Below are 14,466 nucleotides of genomic sequence, written 5' to 3'. Positions count from 1 at the left end.
AGAGGTGCCTCACCCACACCTGGATCTAATTTAGATGACTTTTAGATTTTGAGCTGATATTCATCTATAGTTTTTTTTTTTTTGGTATTCATCTCTACAGTAAAGATTTATTTTTCATTTTCTCATACAAGTTCTGCTTGACTTAGTACAATTTAACATATTTTACAGCATCCAAACCTCTAAACAGGATATAAAGTCTTTTTAAAACATGACCTCTATGTGTATGTTAATAGGTTGAAACACTGATTCAATAGGGCAGGAATTACTGATTTATAATATTAAATCTCACTAACATAAACTTGATAAACTGTTCTACACTAACCAAATCAAGTCATAAAATAATTATCAGCTGCCCAATTTTAATCTACATTTATAACATCCATTTAACAACATCACAGCTGTTGTCAAGAAAGCACAGCAGCAAAGCTGCCTTAAATATCCTGATGTGCAGATTTTGTTGTTGTTTGTAGCAACCATTCCACTTAAAGAGATTTTAAATGAGATACAAATTGGGAAATGGAATGTCTGACTCTCCTAAAATGATTATATGTTTTTAAATCCACCTACTCATCCAAACGCTCTATAATATTAGCCTCATCATTCAGAATGACAGCACATCTTTTACTTTTCTATTCCCTACCTATCATATTGTGACATTTCAAATACGAAAGAGAGTTAAAACAATATTTTTTTTTTAAATGTCATATTGTTGCAGGGAGCAACTAATCTCATTCCCAAGACCCTCCAGGCTATGAGTCTATTTGATGAAGCTTATTACTAGTGAAGAATAATGACTGACATGTCCTCTCTGTAAGCACTCATGGGCCAATAAACACAAAGAGCACAAATATGGTATTCAAAAATATACAGCTTTGTTTAAAAACAGCAATGCCATTTCTGCTAGAACTGAGAAGAGGGGACTGCTGGCCTACAGAGACAGCACGAAGCAGTGGGGGAATGTGGTGTTGTATTGGGGATCACGTACGACACGGGCTCTGTACTCAGCTTGAGACACATGGTAAGTGATTCATCTGCTTCAAGATCAAATGTCCTTAACTGTAAAGTTCAAGGTTCATATTAGATTCGATTAGTTCATGCATTCCTAAACTTCAGACATGCAGGTACCCCTCACGAGTTCTTACCATACCCACGTAAAACCTGAATACATGAGTTACCAATATTCACGTTTTCCCCTCAAGTCAGTTTCTAAAAAGGAAACTTTACACCACTGTCTTATAAATAAAAAAATCTGATTTACATGCCATTAATGGATGGTTACTGTAAAAATTAAACACAATAAAACAACAGAACAATTATTAACTCTAGTTATCAGGCTGTTCACCGCCTGAAATGCACTCTTTACAAAAAGAGATGAGCAACTGTAGCTAGGAAAGAGATTCTGGCACCAAACTGAGTTTCTTTTTGACTTGTCAAGAAAACAGGGCAGGGAACCGAAAACGGCGTAAGTTTTTCACTAGGCGATTTGATGTCACTTAATGCTGCAGCTGCATACCACCTAAAATCAACTCCAGTACCAGCCAAAATCAACTTTCCTGACAGCAGCAGACGTCCTCCACTCTGGGATTACGGCATCGAATAATCAGGTCTGTTACTTTTGATTCTAAATTTTACCTTGAATCCTCATATGACCCACCTAACCTACTTTCTCAAAACCATTAATATTGTCATGAGACACTCAAAAATAAGTTTGAGGGCAATGGAGTACTGTGGAAAGAACATGGGCTAGGAAGTCAGACTAGGGTTCTAAGTTCAGTTTCATTAGGCTAGAACTTGACAGTGGCAAGCTAATTAACCCTCTGGGCCTCAGGGAGTCCTGGCGGCACAGTGGTTAAGAGCTTGGCTGCTAGCCAAAAGGCTGGCAGCTTGAATCCACCAGCTGCTCCTTCGAAACCCTACGGGGCAGATCTGCTCTGTCCTATAGGGTTGCTATGAGTCAGAATCAACTGGACAGCTACGGGTTTTTGGTTTCTGAGTCTCACGTTGCTCATGTACAAAGTAAAGATAAAACTTACATTAAAGTGCTCTCATTACAGTTGTTGCTGTTAGCTGCTGTCCAGTTGGCCTCTGACTCATGGCAACCCCATGTCCAATGGGATCAGACTGCTGTGAGCCACAGGGTTTTCACTGGCTGATTTTCAGAAGCAGATCACCAGGGCTTGCTTCCTCATCCATCTAGAAGCTCCACTGGAACCTGTTCACCATCACAGCCACACACAGGCCTTCACTGACAAACGGGTGGTGGCTGTGTTAAGGTGCAATGGCCAGGAACTAAACCTGTCTTCTGCATGGAAAGCAGAAATTCTACCCTGAGCCACTACTGCCCCTTCCATCACAGTTAAAAGAGAGATAATACATGTAGTATGCCTAGCACAGTACTTGAACATAGCAGGCACTCAATAAAGGTTATGTGCTATAAATAATTTAATGCTAAACCAAACCTTTGAAGAGCAAAGACGTCACCCTGAAGACTAAGGTGCGCCTGACCCAAGCCATGGTATTTTCAATCGCATCACATGCATGTGAAAGCTGGACAATGAATAAGGAAGACCGAAGAAGAGTTGACGCCTTTGAATTGTGGTGTTGGCGCAGAATATTGAATATACCACGGACTGCCAAAAGAATGAACAAATCTGTCTTAGAGGAAGTGCAACCAGAATGCTCCTTAGAAGCAAGGATGGCGAGACTGCGCCTTACATACTTTGGACATGTTGTCAGGAGGGATCAGTCCCTGGAGAAGGACATCATGCTTGGCAGAGTACGGGGTCAGCAGAAAAGAGGAAGACCCTCAACCAGGTGTACTGACACAGTAGCTGCAACAATGAGTTCAAGCATAACAACGACTGTAAGTGTGGCTCAGGACTGGGCAATGTTTCATTCTGTTATGCATAGGGTCGCTACGACTCGGAACCAACTCAACAGCACCTAACAACAACAACAACAAATCAAACCTACTGGTGTCAAGTCAATTCCAACTTACAGTGATCCTACAGGACAGAACAGACCTGCCTCATAGGGTTTCCAAGGCTATAAACCTTTACAGAAACAGACTGCCACATCTTTCTCCCACGAAGCAGCTGGTGGCTTCCAATCGCTGACCCTTCAGTTGGCAGTCGAGCGCTTTAACCACTGTGTCACCAAGACTCCTGAATTTAGTGCCATCAGATAAATTTTCAAAAAAATTTATCAAAATAAATTCACTCTAAGTAACAGTGGCTTGAAAGAAAATTAAAGTTTATCATTTCTCATGGGAGCCCCGGTGGCACAGTGGTCAAGAGCTACGACTGCTGACCAAAAAGTCAGCAGTACAAATTCACCAGCTGCTCCTTGGAAACCCTGTGGGGTGGTTCTACTCTGTCCTATAGGGTCACTATGAGTCAGAACAGGCTTGACAGCAATGGGCTTTTATATTTTTCTTTAGCCTATCTGAACTTCAATACATATTTATTAAGAAAACCTTTCACTTCCAAACAAAGCTACAAAATCCACAAGCCACCTATTGGCAAATGTAGCAAAAACATTTTGTCCGCAATGATAAAACAAGAACACTTAGTTGTCAAAATGAAAAACAGTACCTCCTAGTTACTACCACGTAAAGTGCTTTGAGGTTTTTTCTTCCGAAAACGATCACTGCAGAAAACACAATGTGAGAGTATCTTAAATCACATAAAAGTTTCAGAGCCAAGTTGGGCACACAATTCTGAAAACCACATTTAAATCACAGTTTACCCACTAGATGTTGTAAAACCAGTTCAAAAAAACAGTTGCTGTCGAGTCAATTATGACTCAGGGTGATCCCCATGTTTGTCAGTAAAACTGTGTTTCACAGGGTTTTCAATGGCTGATTTTTCAAAGTAGGTCACTAGGCCTTTCTTCCAAAGTGGCTTTGGTTGAATTCCAACCTCTAATCTTTGAGCTAGCAGCTGCAGCGCTAACCATTTGCACCACTCAGGGATAAAAGAAGCCCAATACTACCAACACTAATTGAGCAACAGCAGCCCTGGTCACCCAAGGAACAGTAAGTAATATGCTCCTGAATTAGCGCTAGCCACTTCAGATGTATTTTACCTCACACATATCCATGTAAGTGTATGGGACAGACACTGTTATCCCCAATTCAAGTATGAAGAGATCAAAGTTCAGAGAGGTTAACCTGCCTGCTAAAGGTCACCCTGGTGATAAACACCGCAGCTGCCTTCAGAGCACAAGGGACACCCAAACCCATTCTGCTTTCACTATCCCATTGCTTTCTTTTGAACACAAAAAGATGTGAGCAAGAATCTTCCTCGCTGCTTTCAAGAGTCATCAGCTGATATCAGTCCCTTTTTCTCTCCCTTCTCTCTTCTGGTTTCTCTCAAATCCTTTGCCTTTTGTCCCACTCTATCTCTAGTCAGTCTTCATTTCCTTAACTCTAATTCACTCATTCCTGAGTCACTGAAATCTGGTCTCGCGCCCCAGCCCTACAGGGAACTGGCAGGCAAGAATAAAAAAGTCAGAACACGGCTCCACTCCACTTGGGACTGTCACATCTTTCTCCCGCAGAGTGGCTGGTCAGTTCAGACTGCTGACCATCTGGTTAGCAGCCAAGGGCTTAACCACTGCACCTCCAGGGCTCCTCTAGGACTTAAAGGCGGCAGATAATGTGCACTTCTCTTTAACGGTCAACTGTTATTTACTTAGACACGGTACTCTCATGACAGAATTGGCACATGCCAGTTTATCTGGATGACGAAGTCAAACACAATGTGTGCAATGAGTTGTAGATCCTTGTACAAACCACATATTTTAACAGATGCTTCACTGAGTCAGACTTTCAAAAGGTATCCAGAAGCTTTCATATTTTACTCAGGGGATGATTTTAAAGCAAGGCTTTACATATAAATAGAACCTAATGAACTTAAAAACCAAAAAAGCCTGTTGCCATTGAGTCGATTCCAACCCTATAGGACAGAGTAGAACTGCCCCATAGAGTTTCCAAGGAGCACCTGTTGGATTCAAACTGCCAACCATTTGGTTAGCAGTCTAGCACTTAACCACTATACCACCAAGGTTTCCATGAACTTAAGAGTACTTATTTCTGTCCCATATTTACATCAATTAAACACAGCTTGATAAATACCTCCTTTAAACTGTGAAATGTACTTCAGTGAAGATGACTATTTAATAGACAAAATCTAACCGATGTTCATAACTTTGTCCTAACTTTGTACTTTAAAATGAGTACATGTACCACACATTGCCCACCCTTGTGGTTCTCAATTACTGAGGTCTGGGAACCACTCTGCTCTATATGAAATTTTTCAACAGTCCAAAATGCAATCACACCCTTCTAAGCATCGTATTGGAGCGCTGGTGGCATAGTGGTTAAGTGCCACAGCTGCTAACCAAAAGGTCAGCTGTTCAAGTCTACCAGGTGCTCCTTGGAAACTCTATGGGACAGTTCTACTCTGTCCTGTAGGGTTGCTATGGGTTGGAATCGACTCGACAGCAATGGGTTTGGTTTTTTCCTTTTTTAAAGCACTGTATGTTGGCTAACACTACCTATCCTCAGAACCACCTATTATAAGCACTATTTTCCTGATTATTACTTATGATGAAACTGAGTCACAGAGAAGCTAAATAACTTGCCCAGGACCACCCAGTTAGTAAAGAAGACAGCAGAAAATCAAATCCAAGTGCTTTGACTCCTGAGCCCATACCCACTACACTTCGCTGACTACCGTGTATGAATACACGTAACAGAAAATATCACATAGGTATACAGACCAACTATTTATTAAGCACCTATATATGCCAGGCAGAAACCCTGGTGGCGTAGTGGTTAAGTGCTACAGCTGCTAACCAAAAGGTCAGCAGTTCAAATTCACCAGGCGCTCCTTGGAAAACCCTATGCAGCAGTTCTACTCTGTCCTATAAGGTCACCGTGAGTTGGAATTGACTTGACAGCAATGGGTATTTTTTTTTTTTTTTTTTGCCAGGCACCAATCACTGGAGAAGAAGAAATAAAAAAAGCCTGGTCCTGAGCTAAAAGAGACTTCACCAAAAAGAACAAAAAACAGATTCAGGGTAATCTGAAATCAGAGAAGCAACCAGTTTTAATATAGTATGTTCCTGCTTAGGGTAGCAAGCCAACCTAAATGCTTAGGATTAATCTAACAGGCTAAGCGCTGGGGGAACCCAACGCAAAGGACAACTCACTTAAGTGACAAATGTGACACCTGGAAGAGCCAATTTTTTTTCTTTTTTAATTTCAAATAGCTGTGATACACTTACCTGGAATAGGAACATATAAAACATTCTGTAAACCTTTTTGATGGTTTCTGGTCATCACTGGGATGGCCAAGAGGGTCACAGTGCTGTAATATACTGCTTCAGGCATCTGGGACTTTTTGTCCCTACAGTAAATGGTTTGTTTTTTTTTTTTCTTCACTTAAATAGCTATGCCTGTCACAGGTCTTATTTTTCACATGCTTACTGCCTGCCTCTAGCAGTCACACCCTCTCCTAACGATCCAGGAGTGAGTTAATCAGTAACCACAGTCTAAACTATTGGTGGAAGACCTCTTATCCAGAGTAAAGTTCACTGCGTTTATGTCAGTTTATCTGTTTTCCTTACTGCTCAGATCCCCCTGCTCCCCACTCCTATACTGTTTATTCCCAGCTTTCAGTTCTGAATGACTGAAGCTGACAGAAATAAGACCACCAAGAAGTATAAATGGATTGCTTATTTCTCACCATTTTCTCCTGAGAATTTAATGCTGACTGAATTTGACAAAATAACATACTAGAAGTATGGAACACGTTAGAAAATTAAGTGTTGCCCTTGCTTTATCGAAATCACAAATTCATATCAGATTAAGTTATTTGAGGGACATGGCTCTTCAATTACTAACAAAATTAATCAGTGGAGATTTCATTTTATAACTTATCATTTGTTCATATATTCCCAAACGCAAAATGTTGTATTTCGCAACTGATACTTTATTTAGTCTGGTAAATGCAAATTTAGAGCTAACATTCTAGGAGCTGCCCTGCTGCTATAAAAAAGAATTGCCTTCAGCCCTGCACTCCTCAGCGGCTGCCATTTCCAGAACTGTGGACATTTTCTGAACTCACAATCACTGGAGAATTTTAGGTGCCAAAACCAGCCTTCAGATACATGTGCCCCAGCTGCCTCTGCCCAAACCTGTGGAATGATTCGAGAACTATTCCAAAGTATAAATTAGCCAGTCTCACCAGCACGGACTTTCTGCACAACCAGGAGTTGGACAAGCTCACTCTGAATAGGAAAAAAACAGACCACAGCAGAGCAGTTAAACTTAACAATTCTTCACTCATTCTGAAATAGTTTTGCCCCCAAGTGTGTAAACACAGTCTCAAATGCCCCCTAGTCCCAAGAGAGAAATAAACTGTCCCTAGGAATTTTGGGCTGACAAGGTTCGTGTGAAGAGAGACTAGTGAAAATGATTCTGTGGAAGACTAGGAATGGGCGTTTTCCATTTCACTCATCTAACAACACACATTAACCTCTGTATCAATTCCAGTACTGGGCATCTGCTGTGTGTGAGGCACTGTGCTCAGTAATTTGTCACATTCTCACATTGACCCTCCTGTCATACAGATGAGGAAACAAAGGCTTAGAGAGGTTAAGTAACCGGCCCTAGGTCACTGGTGGAGCTAGTCTGGCTCCACTGTCCATGTTTTTAACCACTCTGCTAAGAATTTCGAGAAAATATAACACACAGTAAAGGCACAAAGGGGAGAGTGGTTAAAATCAATAAGATTTTCTGCCACACTAGAGTATGTTCACCTGGCTTGCTTCATCCCAATGTGAACGAACATTACACTCTTACATAGATATAATAATGACATTTGCGTCAGAAAGTGGTCCATTAAATCACAAAAGCCTAGTTCAAAGATTTCTGGTTAAAAAATGCACAATGCCTTCTGCGGAAATCATTACAGGTTGGTGTCCTAGCAGTGATAAAGGATCAGGGTAGTGAAAGTTGTTGTGTTTTAGCTGTGTGGTATCTGCTCACCTGATTTCAGCAAAAGCCCCATTGTCACATGAGGATAAATTCTTCTAGCACTCTCAGTCCCTGTGGTTCAGGCACAGCCTGACTCCAAGCTCTGGAACCTGTGAACAAGGCCTAAGGCAGTCAGCACACTCCAACCCATCTCTCCAGCCATAATGATTGGTTCTGAAATGGGCATTAATCCTAAATCTGTCCAGATAGAGTACTGGACCCACTGAGAAGAAAATCTTTCCTAACCACTACCACTGAACCACAAGGCAGTGTATGAACTAGGAGCCCCTGGGAACAACAGCCAAAGGCTCAGAGGCCAGGTCAGCAGGGGATGAACTGGAGACTGACCCACAAAAAAAACCAGTGCCGTCGAGTCGATTCCGACTCATTGCTGGGATTGACAGAGGAACAATACTCATTCACACAAGGAGAACTTCCTTTCTCCACACTCCCGACTGTATTTGTTTTTTATTTATTTTTTTTGAGGCAAGTGGAACTCGTTAGAGAGCAGGAGAGAGATCATTTTAAGATCACGCAGGGTTTGTCGATTCTGCAAGAATAAACTCTTGACTGCAGAGAAAGCGACTGTAGATTAGCATTTAGGTACAAGAAAAAAAAAAAGAGGTGACTATAAAAACAGTCAATTTCAAAATTTTGCCCATGACAATCCTGAAACAAAAGAGAAAAAATATCACCTTACCTCAAACAGGAACGCCAACCTCATCCCATGACAAACACAGTCAATCTTTAATAAGCACCTACTATGTTTGGAAACTCTCGTAGCATAGTGCTTAAGTGCTATGGCTGCCAACCATAGGGTTGGCAGTTTGAATCCGCCAGGCGCTCCTTGGAAACTCTGTGGGGCAGTTCTACTCTGTCCTATAGGGTCGCTGTGAGTCGGAATCGACTCGACAGCAATGAGTGGGTTTTTATGTGCCAAGTATGCGCTAGAAGCTTTGAAGGCATTTTCTTATTTAATTCTCACAAAAACCCTATGAAATAGATAATTCTAATCTGTATTTTATAAACAGGAAAACTTGAGGTTCAAACTTATACAAAAAGTTGCAGAGCCAGTATTTGAACCCCAATCTGTTTTATTACAATTCATAGTCTTTGCATTTAATCACATACTCAGGGTAAAAAAACTCCAATGTCTTTGGGACCAGGCAAGTGAAGTACAGTAAATGTGTGGAGTGGCTCAGTTTTAAGATTATAAAGCTGCGGTTCTCAACCTTAGCTATAAGTTGGCATTACCTGGAGAACTTTAAAGATTACTGACGCCTGGCTTCCACCCCCATAATTGTGATTTAATTCATCTGGGAGCTCTCCAGCTGATTCCAATGGGCAGTCATGGCTGAGAACCACTGTGTATAGTTATAGAGAAATGGTGCATGGCCCACTTGAAAGCAGTTTAAAAAAACTTAAAGGTTAAATAAAAACTGTGCAGGTCAAAACAAAGGTTGTTACTATCTCTGCCACCAGTATGTGACCTCTGTCCCATTCCTCAGTATACTTAAGGTACAGTAAGAGAGAAAGACAGTCAGACATAGACATTTAAAAAACAAAAACAAAAAACTATGGCCTTCCAGTCGATTCCAACTCACAGTGACTCTATAGAATACAGTAGAAGCCCCATAGGGTTTGCAAGGAGCAAGTTGTGGATTTGAACTGCCGACTTTTTGGTTAGCAGCCAAACACGTAACCACTGTGCCACGAGGGCCCCAGATATAGACACAGCGATAGAAGTATTTGTTTTTTGTGGAGATGGAGTTGCCTAGTTTGAGAACATTCCCCATGGGACCCCCTCCACCTCCTATTTATAGGTCTGTTCTACAACAAAATGTGCTTGGGGTTAGAAGTAACCTAATTCCCAACCAAGATCTGCAGTACAACTCATTCCTAAAGTGAAAAAAAGATGACCTAAATTTGCACACTTTACAAATGTATACCACCTTCAAGACTACAGGACCAAGTTACTTCAACTTTTTCAAGGGTCATTTTTACAAAGTAGGACACTCATGATGAACTCTAGTCTTAATCCAAGCCAGGTCAAGAAATCCCACCTAAATAAATAAGTCTTAAGAATGGACAGTCTGATGCCCCGAGACCCATCGTTGTAGGTGGCATATATCTTACTGTGTAAAATGCCATCTGTCACTGGACAGGCGAAGCGAAATCTGCACACCACCAGAATATCTTCACCCAATAAATGCTACAGAGGTCAGTGGCCAATAATGACTGCAATAATACGTTTTTAAAAAAGGAGAAACTGTAGCCTACCTGGGAAATATTCTTCATGAATAATCATGTTTTAACTGCTGCAGCACCACAGTTCTGGAGGAATGGCAAGAGTAATTAAGAAATGGCCTTTAACTCATTCAAACTTGCCAGAACATTTTTATCCCCTGTTGCAAAGCAAAAGCTGTGCATTTTAATGGCCTTGTATTATCACCACTAAAAACCAGCTGCCGCTGAGTGGACTCTGACTCACGGTGACCCCATGTGTGTCAGAGTAGAACTGTGCTCCATAGGGTTTTCAATAGCTGATTTTTCAGAAGTAGACTGACAGACCTTCTTCAGAGGCACCTGTGAGTGGACCAAACCCTCCAACCTTTTGGTTAGCAGCCAACTGTGTTCACCGTTTGTACCACCCGGGGACTCCCCACCCGCCACTACCATCACCAAAAAAGACAAAGAATCTTAAGATTGGTTTTCAAAATGAAATACTGCAAATAAAAGTCATGATTCAGAAAGCGGAGCCTCAGTCAATAAGTTCCAGAACTGGCAGTTAAGGCAATGAGCTATTTGGACTTTTTTTTTTTAATTTGTGTTGCTTTGGTTTTCAGGATAGAGACACAGAAAAGCAGACAACAGTACCTGGAATTAGTTTTTCCACCGTAATTCAGAATGATGTTGTTTGTTGACTGAATACTAAATATTGATCCCATCCTCAATGTCAGGCACTGTAAGGTGCCTTGGTGAGCGTGACAGCACCTGCCCTCACGGGTTCCTAAGAGACCAAGGTACATAACCTCAGCCAATCCACCACAGACACCTCCCGTTCTAGCCACCTTTGGAAAAACCCAGTCCTGATGTTGTACTATTAGACAACAAATTGTTCCCTTGGTCTAGCTGCACTGAACTTCACAAGGAAGCCACTGATGTTTTATAAGCAAGTAAATTACATAAAAATATTTACCCTACTCATACCAAATAGATATTTCAACAACATGGTAAATTTCATCAACATGAGTAAATTTCAACAACTTTAAGGAAAAAAATTTTTTTTCTTAAACTAAGATTACCAAAATAGGTTTTCCTTTTGAACCAAGCCCAGTTCACATATTTTCATTGCCTGTAGCTATGCAGCTTCAGGGAGCTAAAAATACTTCCTTTTCTCCTAAGTTGGGAAGAGCAAACAAAACCAAGCAATCACTTTTGTTCATCTTAAATTTTTTACTACAAAACACTCAGAATACTGGAGCAATGAAAAAGCATCTGTTATATATTCATATACACACACTGGCAGAAACATCCAGCCAACCTATATCTTCCTAGTAACATGAAATAAGCTATAGTTACATTACCAGCAGACTGTCAACATTTCCCCTATCTATAGCTTTTTTATTATTTTTTGGTCAGAGGGAGGGCATGTATGTGTTGAAAACTAACCCAAGTACATGTAGGAGCTTTAAAAACTGTATAAATATGATGACTATGCCTTTAACAGGACCACACTGTGCTTACTTTGCAGTCATATATCATTTATGTTTCTGAAATTTACATTAAATGAGACTCTAAAATAGAAGGTTATAAGCTTTAAGCCTTTGTACTACCTATCCTCCGCTCCAGTTGTTTGCTGTGTACGACAAAGTGAAAAATTGTGTTTCTCCTCATCAACTTCTTTCAAGGTTGACTGGTTAAAACACACACACACACACACACACACACACACACACACAGCGCCCTGTGATGAATTAAAAGGTGCTCAGGAAGACAAATACACCATTTTTGTCAAAAACATACCTGCCAGCTGCTGAACAGTAAATAGTGTGCAGACTTTTTAAACACATCCAGCAACCCTCAAGTCGCTCTACTGAGTTAACAGAATAAGGAACTAGCAGGTCTAGGTTCCATTCGACTGCGCCATTACTTTGGGGTGCTAGGTCATGGCTTAATTTTTCCTTGGAAAGCAGTGCTGTTTGAGAAATCTCTGACAAACTCTCCATTTCCTAGGAGACTGGCAAAATCAACTGGAAATCAAATACCTAGAAAACCAGGAACCCTGCCCCTCAGAGATGGGACTGGCAGGGGGGCTGCTGGTGTGTCTGCTCGGATTCCAGCTGGGCCTTTGACAAGTGCTCGGTGAAAGCTCAGTGTGCACCCGCCCCCCAAACGCTCCGAGGGACTAGGAGCTGGTGCTATCAATTTCAAACTTAACCGCCTGGAGAAAGCGGGAGAAGGACGATATCATTTCCCCTGACATACCGCGGGACAGGCACTCCTGCATCGCTCGCCTCTGATGTCCCTGAGGGTCAGAAGTGGCACCTGCAGTGCCAACGCCTCCCCAAAGCCACTTTTCCAGCTGGGGCTGGAGGCGCGAGGCAAAGTTGGCCACGGCCGCGCACGTCGCGTTAACCGTACCTTGTAACTGGGCTGAGAGGGACTCCTGGTGCTGCTGGTACTTGAGCGCCACAGCCTCAGCTTTCCGCAGCTGCGTCTGCAGCTCGTAGTACAGCATCGCGCCATAGAGAAAGCCGAACACCACGGTCAGTAGCAGCAGCGTCTGGAAGATCCGCTTCTGTTTTCGGGAGCACATCCCGTTTCCCATAGTCCCGCCTGGACCGCGCGCCGCGGCCGCCCCCGCCGCTGCCGTCGCCTCCTCGTCGTCCCTTCAGTCCCGGCAAGCGCCTCAGCAGCGGCCGCCGCAGGAGGTGGCCGGACGCAGCATGAGGAACAGACGCGACACACAAAAGCGGGGCTGTAGGCGAAGTGGCGCCCGCCTAGCCCCCGCGCGCCGCGGGGCGCGCAGCCATCGACACCGCCCGGGCAGCAGCCGCCAAACTTTTCCAAAGCTCGCTCGCCGCGAGTGCCGGGGCCCGGAAGGGGGCCCTCCGCATACTTCTCAGCGGCTGCTCTCGCGCCTGTCCCCGGACACCGCCTGCCTTTTGCCCTCCTCCCCACTTTTTGGCCCCCTTGTCCCGGTGGCGCACAGAGTTCCGCCCCGGCCGCACCCCACCCCCTCGCAGCAGCTCCCACCGCGCGACTATGTGCCACCTAAGGGAGGGGTGCGCGCCCAACAAAGGCAACTCAGCTCGGGGCGCCTTAGGCGCCTCCCCGCGGGCACGGCCCGTCGGGGTGGTGGATGGGTGGGGGCCGGCTGCCCGGCTGGGCTTGGAAGACCGCAGGCCGGTGTCACAGACCCGACTGCCCGAGCCTCAGATGCCGCCGCTTCCCACCCAACTTACGTGTCACCCACGGCCCCGCTATTCTGGCCAACGGGATTCCGGGAGGAAGTCCCACTCCGGCTCCCCGCTCATTGGGCCCGTCCGAGCCGCCGCTCCCTCCCTTCGGGGAGGCAGTACCGGGCTCGATTGGACGCCCGCTTTGTCCGTCCGACCCCAGGGCTGCTCCTTCCCTCCCACCGCGGGGGCCGGCCAGGGGCTGCGTGGGGAGCGCTGCCGTCTGGCGCCGGGGTGTGCTCACGCGGTGGGGAGAGGCAGCGGAGTGAGGGACCGGGAGGTTGGGGTGAGCTAGGGACGTGTCCTGGCTTGTGTCTGGGTGAGGTGCAGTACGCACGTGTGTGAATGTGAGTGCGTAGTGTGTGTGTGTGATCCACCACTCGGAACACGTGGGGAGAGGAATGCAGAATGTATACAGAGAGAAGAGTAACTGGAAACAACTGCGTACAATCTGCTGAGTACCTTTAATTTCTTTCCCTGTACAGTGGGCAGATGCTTCAGGCTTATGGGATAGCTGCATCGTCAGCACAATCTTCATAAAGCAAAAAAGCCTTGCCAATTGAGCCTTGCCCCATCCAGTGTACAAGCCTGGATGTGTGTGTGCCCACAGATGGCACTGCACGAGTCGGGAGATTGAAGCACGCTAGACTCACTGCTCAACTGTCCACGTGGGTTGGGAAAATTAGCTTGCCGTTGGCAGAAGCGAAAGAAATGAGCTCATACTTTTTCCCTCGCTGCAAAACAGGATAATTTAAAAACAAATCTTACAGACAAAAATGAGTTTGCATTCATTTTGCCATATATATTTGTTTCATTGGTGGCAAAAATACATCAGTTACAACATTTCTAAATTACGTTTTAAAGGCCAACAAAGGTTCCCTATATAAAAACAATCAAAACAAACTTAAGGATCATAAACGCCTTCGAAGAAAGTCCGCAGCGCATATGCTCTTTCTACAT

At 43.8% G+C, this 14,466-nt stretch overlaps 1 protein-coding gene across 5 annotated transcripts in view; it reads right to left on the bottom strand.

Moving 5' to 3' along the window:
* The window catches only part of GOLIM4 (golgi integral membrane protein 4), a 98,929-nt gene extending 85,362 nt beyond the window's left edge, over positions 1-13,567 (bottom strand). For 2 of the 5 annotated variants that reach the window (XM_049867308.1, XM_049867310.1), the window contains exon 1: positions 12,689-13,566. In XM_049867308.1, the coding sequence (XP_049723265.1) occupies positions 12,689-12,875 (187 nt within the window). In that variant the 5' untranslated portion in view covers positions 12,876-13,566. Of the gene's footprint in view, positions 1-12,688 lie in introns of all 5 variants that reach the window. The other 3 variants (XM_049867307.1, XM_049867309.1, XM_049867311.1) reach the window with 2 other exon arrangements.
* Between the last annotated feature and the right edge of the window lie 899 nt (positions 13,568-14,466).

The sequence above is a fragment of the Elephas maximus genome, chromosome 23 (assembly GCF_024166365.1).
Source record: "Elephas maximus indicus isolate mEleMax1 chromosome 23, mEleMax1 primary haplotype, whole genome shotgun sequence".
NCBI classification, from domain to species: domain Eukaryota; kingdom Metazoa; phylum Chordata; class Mammalia; order Proboscidea; family Elephantidae; genus Elephas; species Elephas maximus.
The sequence above is the reverse complement of the archived record's forward strand: the minus strand, read 5'-3'. Positions and strand labels throughout refer to the sequence as shown.